Raw genomic sequence first — 20,796 nt, forward strand, 5'->3', positions numbered from 1 at the left:
GGCCGAACTTTTTGACACTGCTGACCTCATGACAACAATCCTCCTCTGCAGAGTTGAAGATTCCTATAAGGATGGCAGCAATCGGGGTGGGGGACCAGGACGAAGACACCAAGCCCACAAAATCAGACCCTGATGGTCCCGACAAGGGCCCCTGCTGCCCTTGCCCCAAATCGGTGGAGGATTTGGAGGCAGAAGCGGCGGATGCCTCCTACCGGAAAGTCTTTGAGAACTTCCTGCACAACTCCATCTTCACACCCAGGTGAGCTTTTTTTTATTTTAATTATTTTGTTATAATTTACAGTGCCTTGAAAAACTATTGATACTTTCCACATTTTGGACTTTGCAATCACAAACTTGAATGCATATTGTTGAGATTTTATGTGATAGACCAACACACATAATTGAATCGCAGCAAGTCTCGTTTTCTATCCACCACGAATAACGGGCGTTGACTGTATGTTGTAAATTCTCTATATAGCTTCTTTCAATGGGAAGATAGAGGAAATTGGTTTGCTTTTGATTTTGCAGGCAGATGTGCTTTCATTTTCTTGGTCAAAGTTGACCCGCCACAAAAATGACTGGTGCCGTTTTGGTGAATCTATTTACAAAAAACGCTCACTAGTTGTCCTCCCCCCCTGAGGCTGGAAAGCATTGAAAACAACTCGATGACTCACTGGAACACACACACGCACACTGAAAGACTAGTGTGAGACCAACATGGATCCAAAGTGAACAACAAACCTCACTGCATCTGACATCTGCTCGCAAATAACCAACAACAGACCTGTGACGCTTTTTTTTAAAAAACAACCCACTTCCTTTTTCCCCTTGAGATCAGTCTTTCAAAAACATTTTAACCCACACACCCCCTTTGGCGTACCGACATAGATGGCACACACCCCTCTCCCACCCACACACACTAAAAACAAATGTACAAAAAAAAATTGAAATCATGCAAACATGATCAAAGTGTCACAAAATTAAATAAATAAAGCTGGGAGCAGGAATGAACTGGCACCCCCTTGTGAAAAATAAGGGTGGCGCGCCTTAGGCCGGCACATAAAGACAATCCGCTGTTTTTGTCCCGGTTTTGCCTGTTCCTGAGCAACCACTTTAAAAGATTGTTCTACAAGATTATGCTTATGTCTGTTGGTCTTGTAAGACTATTTGTTACAAAAATTGAGTCCAAAACGAGTCGGGCCGGCCATCTTAAATATTGAATCTGTTCAATATTTTTGCCACCTAAAATCTTCACTGTTCTTGGGCTGTTTGACTCCATGGACTGTGACGTTATGGAATGCAGCCAATTGAAGACACGCCCTGACTGAGTGACTGTGGTGGCCATAGATACAACAAAATATGTCCTACCCAATGTTGTTTTGTAGCAAAAATGTGCCAAAAGGCCAGACTTCTTGTGTCTTTTCAGACCACAGGTTCATCAATTTGTTGTGGGTTTACTCATTACGGCCTACCAAAAATGGCCTCAAGTACTGAATCTTGAAATCTGTCTTTCCAGGCCACCTGATCGCCGTCGTCGAGATCTATTCAACATCGCCAACGCCACCTACTCGCGACGCCAGCACCGGCCTCACTCCAACACCAGCACCGTCTCTCCCCTGCAGGCTGCCGGCAACAGCAGCGGCACCGACCCGGAGCTGGCGGAGCGAGAGTTTGATTTTGTGGAACAAGCGGTGACGGAACGGGAGCTGCAGATCTTCGGTTTACAGCCGTTCACCGTATACCGCATCGACGTTCACGCCTGCAATCGACAGGTGCAGCGTTGCAGCGCCGCTGAGTTTGTTTTCTCCAGAACCAGACCGGCAGGTTAGTGGAACACAATTAGTTGTCATTTGTCTAACCTAATGGTGGGGACATTTATGCTGCTCATGAGCCACATTTAGATGGATGGGGTAAAAAAAATAATAATTGCAATTGTGGAGTGAACTTTTCAGAATATTATGTTATACGATTCTTTCCGTTAACAGTATTTATCAAGTTCACTGGTTGTTTATGGCAAAAATCCTAAGAAAAAAATATTAAAATGTAAAATCCTTATTTTTGTATTTTATTATAAACTAGTTATTTATTACAGGACGTTATTCTTGGTTTTAATTGCATTGCTTAATAATTTAATAATAATTGGCAAAACATTGTTGGGTGAAATAAGATTTAAAGTTGTTAATGTTGTATTTTAGAAAAACAAGGAAATCTAACTGCAGAGTTAGTATACTTAGTTAAAATTTGTGTTTCATAATAAAATGGTAATTTATGCTAATTTTTATGCTTTATAATTTATTTTACACAACTAACTAAAAAAATAATTCTTACTCAAAATTTTTTATTTTATGTAAAATACAGTAATTATTTTTAATAGTAGAATAGTAATTAGTATATTTTTATATTTAATTATTTTTTGTTGATTTTTTTTGAATCCCATTAAAAAATTATTCTTTATTTTACTAGTACTTTATGTGAAATTGCTTGTTAAAAATAATATAAGTCAAAAGAAGGTTAGATTACACTAAGATTTTTGTTATTTTTATACATTAACAATAATAACCACTTATATAATAATGAATTATAATTAATCAATTGAATTGGTGGAAAAACGGCTAAATTACAATAGGAGTCCTGATCATGTAAATGCTTGGTGGGCAAAATGAAATTATGGAGCGGGTTTTACGTGGCTCCCATGCCAAACCTGGCCCAACCCTGGCGTATTGAAGCCGACGTGGTTCTGAGTGTCTGTGCTCTTTTCACTTCCAGAAAAGGCGGATGACATTCCGGGCCTGGTGTCCTGGGATGGCCAGGAAGACTCTGTGTTCCTACGCTGGCCGGAGCCATCTCACCCCAACGGCCTTATCCTCATGTACGAGATCAAGTTTAAACTGAGCACAGAGGTAACGACAATAATATACTCCACTGTTCCGCTTTGAGATTTTTCTTCCCCATGTAAGGGTCTGGTTGGTTACGTATCTGTCTGTTTCCTTTTGTTTGTGTGTGTGCGCGCGTGTGTGTCAGACTGAGAAGCATGAGTGCGTGTCGGGTCAACTGTATCGGACGCAGCGTGGCATCCGTCTGTCTAACTTAAGTCCGGGCAACTACTCGTTGAGGGTCCGAGCGACGTCGTTGGCTGGGAACGGATCTTGGACGCGACCGATAGCTCTCTATGTCTCTGAACGTAAGACACACATTAACACACTCTTAACTCATTTGCTCCCAAAAACGTATCAAAACGTTCTATTTTAAATATTGCCATGGTCCCCAAAACATATGTATATGTTTTTTTGTGCTAGAGCATACAGAAGGCTTATAAAACGCTTAAAGCGTTGGTAGTTATTACAAAAACGTCCAGCAGGTGGCAGCAGAGTATAAGAGCAAGCATGGCCATATTGAAAAAAAGGCTCTTTTGCCCAGTGTTTTAAACAGATTTGTGAATAATGATGAAACTTAGCTATATTCCAATGCTAATTGCTGCAAAACGTAAACAGATAGAAATATACTTTTTTTCCTGATGAAAGAAGAGACTCTAATCTTTCTTTTGATAGGTTCCATGTTTTTATAGCAATACAACGCAATATTCTGTGGGCCTTGCAAAATCTGTCAAAATCCAGTAAACCGGCCGGGAGCGAAGGGGGTTGCTTCAGTGAAAATGACTGGGAGTGAATGAGTTAATAGTCAGTATACTGTGTATCAGCTAAAATATTGACTACTGTATACTTAACCCATCAGGTTATGAAAACTTCATCTACGCCATCATATTAGCCCCCATCTCAATCATCTTGGTCATCTGCCTCCTCGTCGGTGCAATCTTCGCTCTGAACAGGAAAAGGTGCGTCGTCGTGAAATGCAGTATGTTTAGACAAATGATCAATCCAATTGATAAGATTTCCATGAATATTAATTTGGCTGTGTAGGCTATATTATTTTGCAGAATTCATGATGAGCACTGTCAATATGGTTAAACGTCTTTTTTTTTTTTTACCTTCCACATACCATTAAGTATCTATTTGACATTTTATTCAACTATTGATTTGGTGTGCTTTGTGATTGACACTTGTTTATTTGCCGTTAGGAACAGTGATCGGCTTGGAAATGGAGTTCTGTACGCGTCGGTCAACCCTGAATACTTCAGTGCGGCTGAAAGTGAGTACAATAGATGGCCCTTCTGCTAGTTCCCAAATTGTTCAAGACGGCTTCTTAAGGACCCAATTGGAGAACTATGCTGAATGTCGAAAAAACAATGACTGATAATTTAAAAAAATACTACAGCAAAATTTCCTTAAAATTGAATGGCAATTGTATTGTTTCAATTTTCTCATAAAAGTCATTTTGCATAAGAGCACACAATAAAATGAATTAAAAAAAATATCAATAAATAAGATGAAACAAATAACCCAGTGGCCAGAAAAAGAAGTCCAATCAAAATATGTGGTTTTACAATTTCTTTTTAAGGAATACAGTGAAGTGAAATTCAATTCAATACAAAAGGGCTTCAAGTAATTTAGTAATATCTACCATCTTAAGAATTCCTCACATTGTTTAGTGTGTGATGTTTAATTATATATTGTTTTGAAACCCATGCTTTTAAATCGTAGGTCTGCTCTGTATTTCCGTTTCCTGTTTTCACGTTCTCCGTTCATTACAAATATATAAGAGCTATAATTAGCGTCTGTGAGGGCCGTATTTTTAGCACCGCAGCTAGAGGACGTTAATAGGCAATTTAGCGCGTGGCAAACGTAAACGAGGCAATTAAACACGGTGAAGTGACGGCAAACATATATAACACACTTTGAACCACAGATAAAGGTGATATTACTTGCAACAAGAATACTTACTTCTTGTCAGTAACGCACACCAAAATGGTGCTGCTCATAAAGAGACACACGGGAAACGAACAAGACGGAACAAAACTTTCGTTCCCCCCAGTCTTTCTGACAAAATGTGGCCTGGGATCGGCCCGATACTGATACCTGGTATATGTACTTTATCCCTAGTAACAATACATAGCTTGTTTTTTTAACTTCAGCTAGCCACTAAATAGATTAATAACAGCGGCAACGGGACCATGAAATGGCGGCGAGGAACAATGCTAATGCTAGTCCCGATGTCGGACCCTGTGAAAGAGTTGAGTTTACTATATGGGTGGCTTCTTGGGGAGTTGAGTTGCAGTCTAAAACCCGCGGTGAGCGTTTGTTTTAAGGCTACCGGCTTTTCTCCCCCTGCACAGTGTACGTGCCGGACGAATGGGAGGTGGCGCGCGAGAAGATCACCCTCAGCCGCGAGCTGGGCCAGGGCTCGTTCGGCATGGTGTACGAGGGCATCGCAAAGGGCGTGGTGAAGGACGAACCCGAGACGCAAGTGGCCATTAAGACAGTGAACGAGTCGGCCAGCATGCGGGAACGCATCGAGTTCCTCAACGAGGCCTCCGTCATGAAGGAGTTCAACTGTCATCACGTGGTACGCACACACATATAGAGTACATATACACACTTTTTCATGGCGTACATTCTTTTGTTGTTCACACTCCTTTTGTGATAGGTGCGTCTCCTGGGGGTGGTGTCTCAGGGTCAGCCCACCCTGGTCATCATGGAGCTGATGACACGCGGAGACCTCAAGAGCTACTTGCGCTCCCTCCGACCCAAAGAGGTAATAAGAAACAAAACCATACAAAAAGGTTCACGAGAGTTAGATGTGGTGGACCGAAAATGGCAAAAAAAAATGCTAATGCTAATTGCTGCAAAAACGGAAACAGGTAGAATTCTAATCTTTATTTTGGTAGGTTCCATGTTTTTATAGTCATAGAACACAATATTCTGTGGGCCTTGCAAAAAAAATAATCACACACATGCTAACGTTAAATGTTGCTTTGGACGCTGCAATATTGTTCTCCACTGTCTCCATATTGATCCCCTCCCCTTTGTGCATTTCCTGCAGCAGCAGTGGTCGAGTTTGTCCCTGCCGCCCCTGAAGAAAATGCTCCAGATGGCTGGCCAGATCGCGGACGGCATGGCTTACCTCAACGCCAGCAAGTTTGTGCACCGAGACCTGGCGGCACGCAACTGCATGGTGGCCGAGGACTTCACCGTCAAGATAGGCGGTAAGGGGGGACGGGACGCAATTTCTCAGGAATGTCCCGGAGGAATTTAATGACGCTCATTTTTGGAGTGATGGTCAAAGTTGCCGTAACCTTAACCGTTTGCCACGCCCACCGTTCATATTGACTTGACGATGTTTGTGTTTTCTATGCAAGAACTTGTGACCTTTACTGTTTTCGATGACGATTTAGCAAACTGTTGATGCCTGTGTGTGTTTGTGTGCAGACTTTGGCATGACGCGAGACATCTACGAGACGGACTACTATCGCAAAGGCGGGAAGGGCTTGCTTCCCGTCCGGTGGATGTCACCCGAGTCTCTGAAGGACGGCGTCTTCACCACCAATTCTGACGTCTGGTGAGTCTACTTGCATTATTGTATATGAAAAATAGTCTTGATCAAACCACTACAGTGGACAGCTGATCAAAAGCAGTTTCCCCCCCTAAATGCTCGGGTCTCGAAGGCCGACCTCATGCAGTGCCACCAATAAGCCCTCAAAAGCACATTTGTCTCTGTTTAGGTCATTTGGGGTGGTCTTGTGGGAGATCGCCACGCTGTCAGAGCAGCCCTACCAGGGCCTGTCCAACGAGCAGGTGCTGCGCTTTGTCATGGAGGGAGGCCTGTTGGAGAAACCGCAGAATTGTCCCGACATGCTGTAAGTCCCAAAGACGGCTATTCAAAAACAGCTACTTTGATCTACAGTATGTGTGTGTGTGTTTTGTTGTAAAAGTTGTGCCTCAGTCATGACAGAGCACACCAAGTGACATATTTGCGTATTTGTGCAGTTTTGATGTCAAAGTAGCCATTACAGAAAAAAGTTGGGTGGCAGTCACAAAAGCAGACACGAGATGTAAAATTTTGCAATGTATGTAGAAACAGAAGCTTTTACGGAAGAGGATTAGGGCCAGTGAAGAGGAAGAAAAGGTTGGCAGGATTCTGACTTTAAAGGGAGAATTCTGACTTTAATTTCAGAATTCTGATTTAGCTCTACATCACAAAGTCAGCCTTCTCACTTTTCAATTCTGAGAATAAAGTGAGAATCCTGCCAAACTTTTTCCTCTTCCGTAAATTTACTAAATGGTTTGATCTGGATTAGATCCAGATTGTGCGTTTAGATGCGGTAAATCCCATTGAATGTGTTTGGATGCTTATCTCAACCAAGCCTAATTTGATTTGATTGTGTGTGTGTGTGTATGCAGGTTCGAGCTGATGCGCATGTGCTGGCAGTACAACCCCAAGATGCGTCCGTCTTTCGTGGAAATCATCGGCAGCGTGAAGGACGAGCTGGAGCCGTCCTTCTGCGAGGTTAGTTTCTTCTACAGCGCCGACAACAAGCCGCCCGATGCCCATGGCCCGCCCCCGCCCCCGCCCCAACAACACCCAGATAACATGGACGACGTCCCTTTGGACACACCGCTGCAGACGCCGCCCTCGCCCGGCTCCCACCCTCCACCCGGGCCCTCGCTCGCCCCCGGCTCGCCCACCCGGCCCTGCGCGGACAAGGAGCCCGTCGGGCACCAAGCGGCTAACGGCTTGACGTCGTCGTCAACGTCTTCATCATCGGCGGGGGCGGCGCCCAACGGGACCGGCTCGGTGGCCGCCATGCAGGCGACCCTAGACGAGCTGCCGCCCTACGCACACATGAACGGGGGACGCAAAAACCAGCGTGCCATGCCCCTCCCTCAGTCGTCTGCCTGCTGATTGGATGGAGCAAAGACTCGTGAGATGTTAAACCTATTCTGCTGTAATTCCACCTTTTTTGTTGTTGTTCTACCAGATGCAACACTGCCTCCTTGCTGCCGAAAAAACACCTTGGAGGGAGTTGCTTGTTTTATAATCGCTTTCTTACTTCTTTTTTTTTTTTTTATAAGTAAAACAAGGAGTGCTTTCTATGAGGATTTCAGTCCATTTTTGGACAGGAATTATAGATGCATACCTAACGGGAGAAGAAGCACTTAGATGGAGCTCATCCATGTTGCTGCCTTTCTCCTGGTTGATATGGTAAACGGCGTAAAAAGGCACGAAGAACAAGGTGAAAAAAAACCTACATTTTGATACTCGGGTCTCCATTTTGATGATTCATTTTGTACTGACATCAAAATCTGAGCCACAAACCACCGCTGAGTGCTGCGAATCAACGTCGAAACACTCTTACAAACAAAAAACTTCATAACACGACCATGACTTTCCTTTTCAGTCGTTTTTTAAGAGAATTTATGAGAACAGGAAAAAATGACAAAAAAACAACGTGAAAATTATGCAAAACGGTGCAAATACTTGTAGGTACGAGAAACGACGTGACGAGAAAAACAACTTCTGGTTACTCTGCCAACATAGTGCTGATTGGTACGATAATGACATGCATAGGCATGAAAGCGTTTGGGGAAAAATAACGTGTAAAAACTTTTTATTCTCGGCTGAGGGATGTCCTCAAGGTTTCTGCCAGTTTGTAACGAAAAAGAGCATCCCCCCTCCCCCCCAAAAAAGTTTTTCTTTAACAGTTTTCTGAGCCTCAAATTGTTGCCACAAAGAGCTACAAATCTATATCCAAACATACAAAAAAAAAAAAAAAACTCAAAACACGACCGTATTTTTGGGGATGTTTTCAAGATCATTAAACGAAGACGAGGTGTTACAGATACAGAGACAAGATCCTCCATGTTGCTGATTGGTACGATAACGATGCACAAAATGACAAAAAAAAAATTTGAGTCTCCATTTTGTGTCGACATTGAAATCTGATAAGTCATCACAAAGGGTGCTGTTAATCGACATCACAAGTCTCACTCAATAACACGAGTATGACTTGATTGATCAGTCGTTTTCAAGAGGTCAGCCATCGCCGATGGAAGTCTTCCATGTTCCCGCCAGTACGGTAATGAATTAAAAAAATAAAAAAAATTTTAATGTGGTGCAAAAAAACAACTACATTTTGATACCCCCAAGGGAGGTCCTCTGTGTTGCGGTTATTGTTTTCATTGGTACGATAATGCAGAGAGAAACAAATGCTGCAAGAATGTACACAAAAAAAACTATCGCTGTGGAAAGTAACCTTTTGTTGGTACTTTTTTGTTCTTCACATCAGAAAATCTGAGCCACAAATTGTTGCCAATGCATGTCAGAACACTTCCAAAATGAGTCATGGTCGTGTGATTCAAGTTTTTGTTGTTGGTTTTCAGCAGGATACATGGCATACATACATTGTTTTTGCCTGTTAAAATAACAAAAAGGTGTGAAAATGACACACACACAAAAAAACTGCAAAACGACATTTTGATACTTCAGTCCCAATTTTTAGACTTTTTTTGTCTTGAAATTAAAATCTGAGCCAGAAATTGTCGCAAAATGTTGCCAATTGACGTCAAAACACTAAGTCATGGTGGTTGTACTTTTTTTTTTTTTTTTTTTATGATTTTCAATAGCATTTACACCCGTTTTTTTTTTTTGTTTGGGTGTGACTTTTTCTACCTTTTTATATGGTCCCCATGTTCATCTTGTACAGAGAAAAGAAAAGACAAGCTGCTATTCCTTATTTTCTCTTGTGGTTGTAATATAGATGATCTATATAAATATATATGACTTTATGAGTATATAAGAGACCTTCAGGTTGAATTTACGAGCGTTTTCACTGCAGTTTGCCATGTTTTTTTTTTTGTTTATTATATTTTTTCCTGAGTGTAACTGAGCTGGTTTCAAAGATGTTTGTTTGTTTTGTTTTTTTTAATAGCAAAGAGTCCCAAGTAAATCTCAGGTTTGGCTTTATTAGTATTGTTATTATAGCGGCGGTGTTGCTAAAGATAAATACACAGTTCTTGATTGAGATCAAAAGTATAAAAAGTTTATACATGTCTGTTTCTTCACAGCGCTGAATTTTCGCCACCAAATCACAGTACTCTCGTTTTTCGCTAGCTGTCACACAAGTTGCTGCATTTCACCCTCTTTTCCAATTCTTATATAACGTAACATGAATATTTGAACAACCATCAATTAAATCCACTTTTGTAGTCTGTTTCCGTATAAAGTGTCACACTAGCTGCTATGCTAGCTGCTGCCTTGAGATCCTGACATTTCCAAATTTTAATATTCGCTTAAAATGGATGTTAGTTTGTCACCACCCAGAAGTTGAAAATAAGTGTTTTGTTATCCTTTTGTTTTCAGACAGCTGTTGTTTCTAGCCGCCTCACTGGCGTTCATACTAGCTGTTTTTGTGAGTCAAAAAAACACTACAAAACACACACTACACTTTTTCTTTTTTTCTTTCTACCAACAGTTGAAATGACCAGCATTTTTTTCCTCGTGTTTTCACATAGCCACAGCACTAGATCCTGATATTTCCAAGTCTTGTATTATAATCACATGAATACACGACATTACTATTTAATTTTTTTTAACGACAATCTATACTACATTTTTCAGCTAGCGTCCAAGGCACGGATACCTTTTTGCTGTATCTCCGAGGCTATACTGTACTTAGTTGGTGAGCTAGCTAATGCTCAAAATTGCACTGGGCACAATCATAAACCAAAATAGACTTAAATAGTTTTTTTTTTTAGTTTTTTTTTACTATATATAAACACACCATGGCATTATTTTCAGTTTGTGTCCAAGCCTAGACTTTTCCCAATTCAAATCAAATTTGGCCAGCTAGCTTGCTAATGCTAACCAACAAGAGAGGGTGGACCTAAAAAAAGAAAACAGCACAACAAAATAGCGGTGTACAGTGCATGAACGGTAATCATTAGAGAAAATACGTCAATTGTACTTGTTCACACTATTGCGTGACAGCTGATGTTCAATTTAGCTGGCTGTCTAGCTAATGAAGACATCGAGTCCGGATGCGCTACAATGTCATTGAATCGCTCTACAAAATGGTGGCAGAATACAGTCAAGTAATAATGCTAAAGATGCTTCTGTTCCCTGAGTAAAAGGCTGAATTAATTTATTTGTAAGATTTATTGAAGAAATAATGGCCAGCCTAGTTGTTTATTGGTGTTGTTTTTTTTGTGTGTTTGTAAATCACTGTACAGAAATAGCTGGAAACTTTTTCTATTTGTTTTGATACATTTGTGAGGGTTCTTTGCTACTTTTTGGGAAAGGGGGAAGGTTTTCAGTTTTTTCGTTCAACCATCCATCTACCTCACTGTTGATCTTTATATATATATATATATGTATATGTGTATATGTATATGTATATATATATATATATATGTACATATATATATGTATATGTATATCTATATTCTAATTATGATGTGGAGGAGCTTTACTTTAATTTCACAATTAGAAACCACAAACCAAACAGCAGCACAGAAACATGGGGATTGTGTTTTTGGATGAGGAAAGTGTAACTCGGGTGTGATTCTAAACTGTAGAAGGCGCTGTTGCACTGGCACAGCGAGATGAAAATGGTAAATGTGTCTTATCATTTAATAAAAAAAGAGTATTAGGACCACATCAAAAAGTATGAAGATATTTGAGAAAATAAAGTCGACATAACAACTGCAACATTACACAGGAAAAGGCATTAACCTGGATTAAAAGCCAAAATATTATTAGAAAAAATATATATTGTGAAAATAACATTGAAATATTTGGCAAAATAAAGCTATAATATAAGACAGAAAAGTCATTGACTTACCAGAAAAAATTTCTTAAGTACAAAAAAAGATGTTATTTAAAAAAAAAAAATCATTTGAGCTCTTCTGTTACAAAGTAAGGTTTAGCATTATAGAAATGAATTCTTGCATAATTCCGACTTTTTTTGTAGATTCACGGGAAAGTACACCTGTGCTCGTGAAAATTACTTCTTCATTCTTTTACCTCTTGGAATGTGGTTACTTTATTTTTGTTTTATTGAGGAGAGACGTCTTTCCTTTTGATATTTCCGCAATGCTGAAACTATTACTTTACTAATTTGAACTTTTCTTGATGCTCATAGCATTATAACTTTAATTGTAATGTACAAGCTCTGACTTTGTTCTGGTAAAGTATTTTTGTCTCACAATTTTATTTTATTTTAAGTAACATCACTACTTTATTGACTTTTTTTCCCCTCCTTTTGATGTGGCCTAAATACTCTTTACATGAATCATGACATACAACAAAAAAGAGGGGAAGAAGGGTGCAATTTATTGTGAAAACCTAAAATAATGCAATACATCTCTGCATTTTTTTTTCTGCCCATGTTTCTGTGGCTGGTGGCAAAAACACTACAACACTCCATCTTCTTCCGCTTCTTCGCACATTGAGTATGTGAAGGCACATTCATACGTGACTGTACACTTTTGAAGCCAGTTTTAACGTCTTGTTGAGACTTGTGTACATTTGGGCAGATATTTAGTTTGCCCCAGGGGAGAGGAGGTATCATTAATATTAAGAGAATACTTTGTAACAGTGTGGACCACATCCGGTTTGGTTAAGTCACATGTTCGAAGATAGAAAACCGCAAAAATACTAGCTTTCTGGCCCTTTTTGGACTTGTTGTTTCCATGGTGACAGCCAGGTACAGCTGGTTCTTTGGCTTTAATTAAATGCAATAGAGACAGAAATATGGGATCGGGATGTTTGGTTTCTTTTGTTTGTTAGTTTTTTTCTACCACTGGATGGCCTAAAAAAACTTCTTTTTTTTGGTCATTTTCTTGCATCCATGGCCAATATAGTTTTGTACATTTTTCCAATAGCCTTCCAGCCTTCTTAACGAAAAGTTAGAATGAGGTTTTATTTTGGATGTTTTTTTTTCTCTCCATATTTTGTTTTGTACATGATGTTTTCAAATATATACCGAAGGGTGGAAGATGATTGGCTGAAGGAAAAAGAGAATGTTTCTCTGGTTCTTGTTTTTTGTTTGTTTTTCTACATACGATTTAAGATAAATAAAAATGTATGCAAGTCATGACTGCTTGTCTTCTTTGAGCCTCTATGGCAAAGTATCTCCAAATAATAAAAATGTTCACACTACTACAAAGAGTAAGAAATCTGGTTGTAGATAAAAGTTTTTAAAAAAGTTGAATACAGTAATGTAAAAATATGCCCACAAATATATAGTAGTATATCAAACAGTGGTTTCATGTTGTATAGTTAAGTCTTTTTACTGTACACATGATGGAAATTAAAAATGAGCATTTTGAATTGTGTTACACCCGATAAATCTTAAGTAAAACAAAAAACGTAATAATGTAGAAAAGGATCAGTTTGTTGACAGCTCGCACAGAACTTTCACTAGTGCGGTAGTGCAATAAAACAAAAAAATGTGGAGTGACTTCCAAGCCAGGTTAGGTTAAAATCTCTGAAAATTTTATTGGGGGGGGGGGCTTGATGAGTAGAGTGATATAGTCAGGGTCAACAGTGTAGGCTATATACAAAAAATTATTATTGACGTAATAAGTGAGCGGAAAGTGCATATTTTAACGCGTCACATTTATAATTTGCCAAAATATGGATTAACAGAAATTGTACATGAAAACGTATTGTTTAATTGAATGACATACGTCCGTGGTTTCCGGACAACAACGTTCGAGAGCGGACATGACGTCACAAAAGGACCAAATCAAAAATAAGCATATGACATTTTTTTTTAATGATTACTATCTTGTGTTGCTAGTTTTTTTACAACTACCCCTGCCATTTAAATAAATAATACAGTATGTAAGTAAAATTATTTATTTGAGTGAACGCCTCGGGAGTGGGAGTGACGTCACGTTGTTTTTCACAGTCGAGCGAACTGCATTAAATTAGCCTAGCTTAATTCAATGTTTTTGATACACACGTTCACGTTTGTATTTTGACGACCTTGACAGCCGTACCTGTAAGCCGCAGCGATTTACTTTGTTGCTGCCGTTGTTTTCTTCCGCCCCTTGTTGTCGTACTAAGAGTGACAGAGAAGCTAATTTAGCTTAGCTTGGCCGTGCTAACGTTATAAAGCCCTGAAAGGAGTACTTACTACTAAGGTCGTATGACAGCAAAATATCGTATATTTATGGTTCAAAATGTACACACATTGTGCTGCTTGAAACCAAACACGGCGTAATGTTGACATGTCTTCGTTTCCCCAGCTGCTAGGATTATTAACACTGAATATTGGATGTTACTTTTAATGAATTCAGCTGTTCAATTACGTGTTTTGTTCCACGTTTCAGCCACAGATGATATTCACCAGATTTTTTTTCCTGCCGCAAATTGAGGCAGAGCTGTTACTGTTTAGCTTTGGCACAAATAAGTAAACAATAATTCATTTTTCTTTCTTTTTTTTGTAGGGATGCTCTGTACTACCAATTTTTATAGCAGTCCCTGAGGCAGGTAAGAAAGAAAATTACGAAAACGGTGTAGAAAGTATGATATATACAGCTATTATATTATATATAGTAAAAATAGCTGACAAAGCAATATATATAGTATTTTATTTTCTATATGTTTTATGCTTGTAATGAGTTAATTTGTGTTCAAATATGTTAAGATGTGTTTAAAAAGTGTGTTTTAGTCCATTTAAATCATACTACTGAATACTTTGACTTTGCCTCATTTTCCTATCCTAAACTCAATTCGCTTTTCCTTCAACTGCATTGCAGTTACACTGGTCAGATACAGTATTATGTTTTCATGATATCAGATTTAGAGCTGTTGACAGCCACCACCAAATTTTCTATGCAGGTAAAAACAGAACAAAGAATCAACTCACTTTCTCCCTCGGTTTTATTTATTTTTTGTCCAGGAAGATAATGATGGCGTAGAATAGGACAGAAGACACGTACGCAGCGTCGAAGAAGAAGAGAATCCAAGATATGGCCAGTGAGCTCCGCGAGACCATCTTCATGGTCAAGCAGGAGCGACACAAGAACCTCTTCCTCAACTACAAGAATCTCAACCATTTCCCCGCGGAGCTGCTAAAAGGCGAGGGCCTGCGGTTTCTGGAGAGGCTCTACATGAAGAGGAACTCGCTCACCACGCTGGTATATAATTCATTTCACTGCTAAATGGCTAAAAGTTGCACTCAAAATCAGGTCATGTCATTATTTTGCTGTTTTTTTTTCAGCCTGACAATCTTGCACAGAAGCTACCGAATCTCATAGAGCTGTGAGTATTTTTATATATATGTGGACATGCAGACTTATATACTAAGTTAAAAAAATCCTGACATATTGTCGCTGTTGAACAAAAATCATGGATATCCTTTTGTTCCTCGCATTTGTTTTTCTCTGATGTATTTGTGACTTTGCTATTTTATTTTATTTCAGTTTTGTTTATGTATTTTTTTAGACTGTCATTGTCTACTAAAGCAAGCCTCTCCATATACAGTATAAGTTGTTTTTTATTCCAACAAAAGTTTTTTTTGTGTTTCATATTCAAACTAAAAGATAAACAACAAAAGCGGCTACTGTAGGCTTGGTCAGCATTTAGACAGTGAAACTTGACTTTTTAGTTACTTTGTGAATTGTCACTTTCTTGTTTTCCTTTTAGGTATTTGCACTCCAACAACATTGTGTTTATTCCCGAAAGTGAGTCGTCCTGCATTATATATGTCCAAATAAGAGCTAGTTAGTTAATTTATTTTCCACATTTAAACGATCTAAACTGAAATGTTGCTGTTTTGTGGCTCTGTAATCAGCGATCGGAAACTTGGCACGGCTGCAGTCACTGGACCTGAGCAGCAACGCCCTGCAGCTGCTCTGCCCGGAGGTTGGCCGACTCGGGTCTCTGAGACACCTGCGACTGTCCAACAACCAGCTGAAAAGCCTGCCGCCAGGTAAGACTCTGTGCCCCTTTTTCAGTTTTTTTTGTGTGCTGTGTGAGGTATAAAAACATTATGATATCATTATATAATAATATTTGCTGGGATGACTTTTAAACTGCAATAGCCTGATAAACCAGTAGAGGGAAGCAGTGTTGCATTTTTACAACCTATGGGTCGCTTACCGTCAAGTGTCAAAGGGCCCATTTATTTATTTCATTTTAATGTCTCATCTTTGGATTCTTACTTTCAGTGCTAGTCAAGTTTAGCTTTAAGCACTTTTTTTTTTTTTAGCACAGAAACATTTGATTTTTAAAACAGACACAGGTTCAATGAAAAAGAAAGAAATAGAGAAAACACAATTTTTATTTTTATTAAATGAAATTTAAATAAGTTCAATGAAATCATTTCAAGCCATTGAAGGTAACTTATGTCGATTGTCTCCCAATGCCATCAAGAGATCGGCGACCTTCAGTTCCTGGAGACTTTGGACGTATCCATGAACCAACTGGCGTCGCTCCCCGACCGGCTGCACCGCTGCTCGTCCCTGCAGCACCTCAGCGCCGACCACAACCTGCTGAGCCACGTGCCGCGCCACCTCTGCCGGCTGGCTCGCCTCACCCAGCTCTCCATGGCCGCCAACCGTCTCACCTTCCTGCCGCTAGGTCGGCGTCATCACGCTCGCCGCTTTCCTCGCTTTTTTGCCGGAGCGACCCAGCGCGACCTTGCGCTTGTTTCTTTTTTAGATCTTGGAGGATCCCGCGAGCTGCAATTTGTGTTTGTGGACAACAATTTGGATCTGAAAGGCCTGCCGTCGTATTTGTACAACAAAGTCTTCGGATGCAGCGGGTAACATTTTTGACAATTATACATGCTGTGTTTTTTTAGCTGTTGATTTATGCTGTTTTGCATCTTTTGTGGCGCAAGTCCTGGAACTTTTCTGACAACTCGTGTAATTCTGCGTGTTGCGTCCACAGGTGCGGCGTGTCTCTGCAGGGCGGCGACGCGGGTCAGGAAGGCCAGGATGGGGCGCTGGGCGAGGCTCTGTTGGGGCTGCCGGCCGAAGTCAAAGCGGTGGCCTCGGAGGCCGACAACGTGGTCCCCCTGGAGGAGCTCGCCATGAGAACGCTACACCGCCTCTACCATCAACAACGCCGCCATCCCACAGGTGAGGGAGGCCCATTCATGTTTGCCTCATGTCACATGGGCACAATAGCGTTGTACATTGTGCACCTGGCATGTCAGATGTGTGATTGCTGTTTAGTTGTATTGCGCAATACGAATTGCGTACATTGGATTGGATCATCATATAAATCGTGTATTTGTAGACGTGAACTTCCCGCCTCCCATTCCGCTGCCAAAGAGTCTCCTGGATCTGCTGCAGTTCCCGCTGGGTCACTGCCACCGCTGCACTCAAGCCATGTTCACCGTCATCTACCCCAAACTCTTCCCGCTGCGACACACCGCCCTGGCAGGAGTGCACCGCAGGTTTGATGACACTCTTTTTTTTTTTAACCCCGGAATGCAAAAAAAATAAAATAAAAATGGATCAACGTAAAAACAATCATAATGATGTGTTTTAACCGGACGTTTTTTTGTTTTGTGTTGTTTTTTTCCATCACAGGAAATAAATGTTTTGTATAATATATAATTTCTTCCATGTAATTTTATTTCAGCCTGTATTTTTTTGTCACAAAAATGAAATCAAAATTATGTACGTTTTTGAAATATATCAAATATAAATAATACACTGGCTTTGTTTAACATCATCATTTTACTTTATCTCAACTGTTTTTTTGTTTTTGTTTTTGTTTTTTATAACAATGATAAACATAAAAGTCCCCTTTTACCTACTGTCTCCCTAAGGTTGAAACAAACATGATTCAACCTTAGGGATTTATTTGATTTGATTTTGTCGCCCTCAATTATTTATTTATCTATTTATTGGGAGGGTTGGAAATCACTAAAAAGGTTGTTGTTGGGTTTTTTTTTGGGGGGGGGGGGCATACACTTTTTTTCCAAACAGCTTTATTTTGTCTATATGTTGTGATTTTTTTTATAATCTTAAAACCCTTTGGTGTTTTTTTTTTTTTTTACCCAGAGACATCCAATTAGTTTAACCTCAGGGTTTTATTTCATGCCTAATAATTAAAAGCTACATTATTATTCCTGAAACTGTATTGATGTTTCCATGTTTAAAGAAATCTAAAGTACAAAAGTGAACCTTTATGTGTATGTAGGATCAGAAACGACTGCCGTGGAACCTTTTAATCCAGATTTCACCTCTTGAAACGGGAACACCTCCCAAACCCATTCATCATCAAATCGTTATTAATACATATTTTTATTTCATTTCATTTCACTTTGAGAATGAGCTAAATTCCGTCTTCTGTTGTTGTTGTTTTTTTTTCCATGTGTGACCGTTTGTTTTTATTCTTGCTTGTGTCCCCCTTCATTAGGACCACTGTCAGTTTTGTGGCGTACTGCTGCTCCAGCCACTGCCTTCGGAGATTTAACCTACAAAACTGAAGTCGGCGCCTCCCACTCTGGAGCCGCCATAATTGACCGTAGCGACTGTTTGGCAACTCAAACAATGAATGGATACGGGCGTGGCCGCATGGTTCCTGAATAACTTTTTAAACTCTTAAGAAATAGTAATCAAGCACTTTAAAACTGTTTTTTACAGCAGGCTCATCGCCTTGTGTTGGTTGACGCATTTTTCATGCAAAAACTGTGTCGCCTTTGCCAGTAAACATTGACTGAATTTTGACAGTTTCGTCTGCCGTCCGTATAAAGATGCTTTTATTGACGAGCATTTCTTAGCCATCTTTCAAACCCATTTTAAGGTGCATGTATTAGTACGGTCCTTGTCGTCACTGGCGGAGGTGGCAAATCCAGGTCCAGAAAGTAAAACCCCTGTCGCAGTTTGGCTTTAGCCCCTGATGTTCGCTAAGCTAGCTCCCATGGTGCTCGTTTACCCGCTAGGGAGCTAGCTAGCGAACGTCAGGGGCTAAAGCCAAACTGTGTTTTACCTTCTGGACCTGGATTTGCCACCTCTGGACAATTCAGCACAATAGTAGAATTACTTTGCCTTACTAGTAACATTTCTAAACACTTGTCAGACATTTTTGACATACTAGGACAACATGTTCTTTTGGACAAAATTTTGCGCGGTTTGACATCTATCTGGTGTGCAACGTGTACTGAAAGCGATTGTTATAATGCCGCTGTACCTTGCATCAATAATTGTTCCAGAACACCTCACCAAGATCCCTGAGCCGCTTCATTTGATTCCTCTTGATGCGAAGGAGCAGCGACTGGATTCTGAGCCACAGTCTGTCTCTGAATTTGAAGTCATAATCCACAGTTTGTGATCATAGGTGAGGGTGGGAACATGAACTGGAAATTAAAAACCTCTTTACCGCGACAAGACTGATGCAGAGTCCGTACCACTTCCGATGCTGCACCATTCCTCGCGTTGTCGATCTCTCGTTCCATTCCATGCAGCCCGTTTCAGAGGACAATAGTCTCAGATTTGGAGGTGCTGATTTTGAGTATTTTCATCCAAGCCTCTTCACACTCCGCTGCGACACGTTCTTGCAAACGTGAAGATTGCAGCTTGATGGGAACGAGTAGAAAATACATCATCCATAAAAGGCAGAGATGTAATGCTCGAGGCCACCAAACCGGATCTCGACTGCGCCTGGAAATTCCGTCCATAGGTGAAGAAACGATGCACATACCTGTCCTGAAGTCAAAAGCTTACAGCACATGGATAACTAAATCTGAATTAACAATGCCGCATTTTCGATGTATTATATAAATGACGTTCAGTCTATATAACAAGTTTGCCTGCGGTGCATTTTTTTTTTACTTGAGAGAGAGTGTGAGTCAATGCCCATGACAGGAGGCAGTGCACGTGCGTGTGCGTGTGTTTGTTAATGCATCATGCAACGGCCAAGTAATTTCCTGCCTGTGGGTCATGCAGGCTGGCTGGGTGGGGGCGATGCTGCTCAGCCTGCTGGAGATAACATGCTGCGAAATGTCACGTCATGACACAAAAATGAACATTTGGGATTCTGCTGTTTGTTTACAAGTCAGCTTTTCGCTGTATTCGCGAATTCTGATGGCATTTCTTTGACGCGGACTTGTGTTCCGTGCAGAAATTGTGTTGCGTTTGTCCCCGAAAAAGGAGCAGGCGACGACGAGGACGGAAGAGATGAGCAGTCGGATGTGTGAAGTGATGTGTCAAACTGCCGCAAAGTGACAGGCGGTGGGAACGTGATTGACAGCTCATTCCTCCCTCCCTCCCCCACTCCAACGTGGCATCTGTGGGCCACGTGACTTGGTACTCAGGTGCACATAAGACAACGCTGGATTTAGAAATTGCCCTTTTACTACAATTACTGTTTTTTTTTTGGCATGACTTGCCTCCTAAGATCGCGCCTTCACTCAGACACGCCCCCCCCCCCAATCATTCCTTCATTTGCCTAAAATACTTTCTGTACCTCCTTCCTGACCTCCTTTCTGCCTTCCTTCCCCTGAGAACTATTTTTTTCAGGCTTGTTTATCTTCGTGACCATCATTTCTTTCCGCAATTTTTTCATAATTTTAACGTTTACTTGCTGTCACCATGTTTGCTTACTTTACTTGATTATTATTATTATTATTATTATTATTATTATTATTGGTTTATCCGTGATTTGTGACGTCAGAGGTCGCGGCCATTTTGTCACCAACGAGGCTTGCGTTCTCGGGCAGGAAGCTGGGTCAGTAAATCGTCAAAATAAGAGTAATGTGGGGGGGGGGGGGTGTTGGCTTGGATACTGTATTGCTCGCTAGTCGCAATTATATAATTAAATAGCACGTCCGTCAGGGAAATAAATTGCACCTAATAGTGCTTCCATTGTCATATGTAATTTGAAAGCACATTTTCTTTTAACTACCATCAAACATAATTGTATTACACGGTACAA

The 20,796-nt window shown here is 40.4% G+C and overlaps 2 protein-coding genes across 4 annotated transcripts in view; both read left to right on the top strand.

Moving 5' to 3' along the window:
• Window positions 1-12,988, top strand: part of igf1rb (insulin-like growth factor 1b receptor) — a 46,825-nt gene extending 33,837 nt beyond the window's left edge. The window contains exons 10-21 of one of the 2 annotated variants that reach the window (XM_086070568.1): window positions 52-259; window positions 1,517-1,824; window positions 2,767-2,900; window positions 3,022-3,181; window positions 3,733-3,832; window positions 4,076-4,146; window positions 5,231-5,460; window positions 5,542-5,649; window positions 5,941-6,100; window positions 6,324-6,453; window positions 6,617-6,751; window positions 7,296-12,988. In XM_086070568.1, the coding sequence (XP_085926694.1) occupies window positions 52-259; window positions 1,517-1,824; window positions 2,767-2,900; window positions 3,022-3,181; window positions 3,733-3,832; window positions 4,076-4,146; window positions 5,231-5,460; window positions 5,542-5,649; window positions 5,941-6,100; window positions 6,324-6,453; window positions 6,617-6,751; window positions 7,296-7,797 (2,246 nt within the window). In that variant the 3' untranslated portion in view covers window positions 7,798-12,988. Of the gene's footprint in view, window positions 1-51; window positions 260-1,516; window positions 1,825-2,766; window positions 2,901-3,021; window positions 3,182-3,732; window positions 3,833-4,075; window positions 4,147-5,230; window positions 5,461-5,541; window positions 5,650-5,937; window positions 6,101-6,323; window positions 6,454-6,616; window positions 6,752-7,295 lie in introns of both variants that reach the window. The other variant, XM_086070565.1, reaches the window with a different exon arrangement.
• Window positions 12,989-13,619: 631 nt separating this feature from the next.
• On the top strand, window positions 13,620-19,090 carry lrrc28 (leucine rich repeat containing 28). 2 transcript variants are annotated; one of them, XM_086072346.1, is made up of 11 exons: window positions 13,620-13,740; window positions 14,349-14,391; window positions 14,804-15,041; window positions 15,125-15,165; window positions 15,550-15,587; window positions 15,698-15,835; window positions 16,279-16,485; window positions 16,567-16,669; window positions 16,798-16,988; window positions 17,149-17,308; window positions 18,280-19,090. In XM_086072346.1, exons 3-11 carry the CDS (start codon window positions 14,874-14,876, stop codon window positions 18,347-18,349), a joined length of 1,116 nt encoding a protein of 371 aa, XP_085928472.1. In that variant the 5' UTR covers window positions 13,620-13,740; window positions 14,349-14,391; window positions 14,804-14,873; the 3' UTR covers window positions 18,350-19,090. The 2 variants fall into 2 exon arrangements, with proteins under 2 accessions (XP_085928472.1, XP_085928471.1); XM_086072345.1 differs by lacking the exon at window positions 13,620-13,740 and adding an exon at window positions 13,785-13,900.
• Window positions 19,091-20,796: the final 1,706 nt, after the last annotated feature.

The sequence above is a fragment of the Leptonotus elevatus genome, chromosome 3 (genome assembly GCF_054856555.1).
Source record: "Leptonotus elevatus isolate MCC_2025b chromosome 3, RoL_Lele_1.0, whole genome shotgun sequence".
NCBI lineage: Eukaryota > Metazoa > Chordata > Actinopteri > Syngnathiformes > Syngnathidae > Leptonotus > Leptonotus elevatus.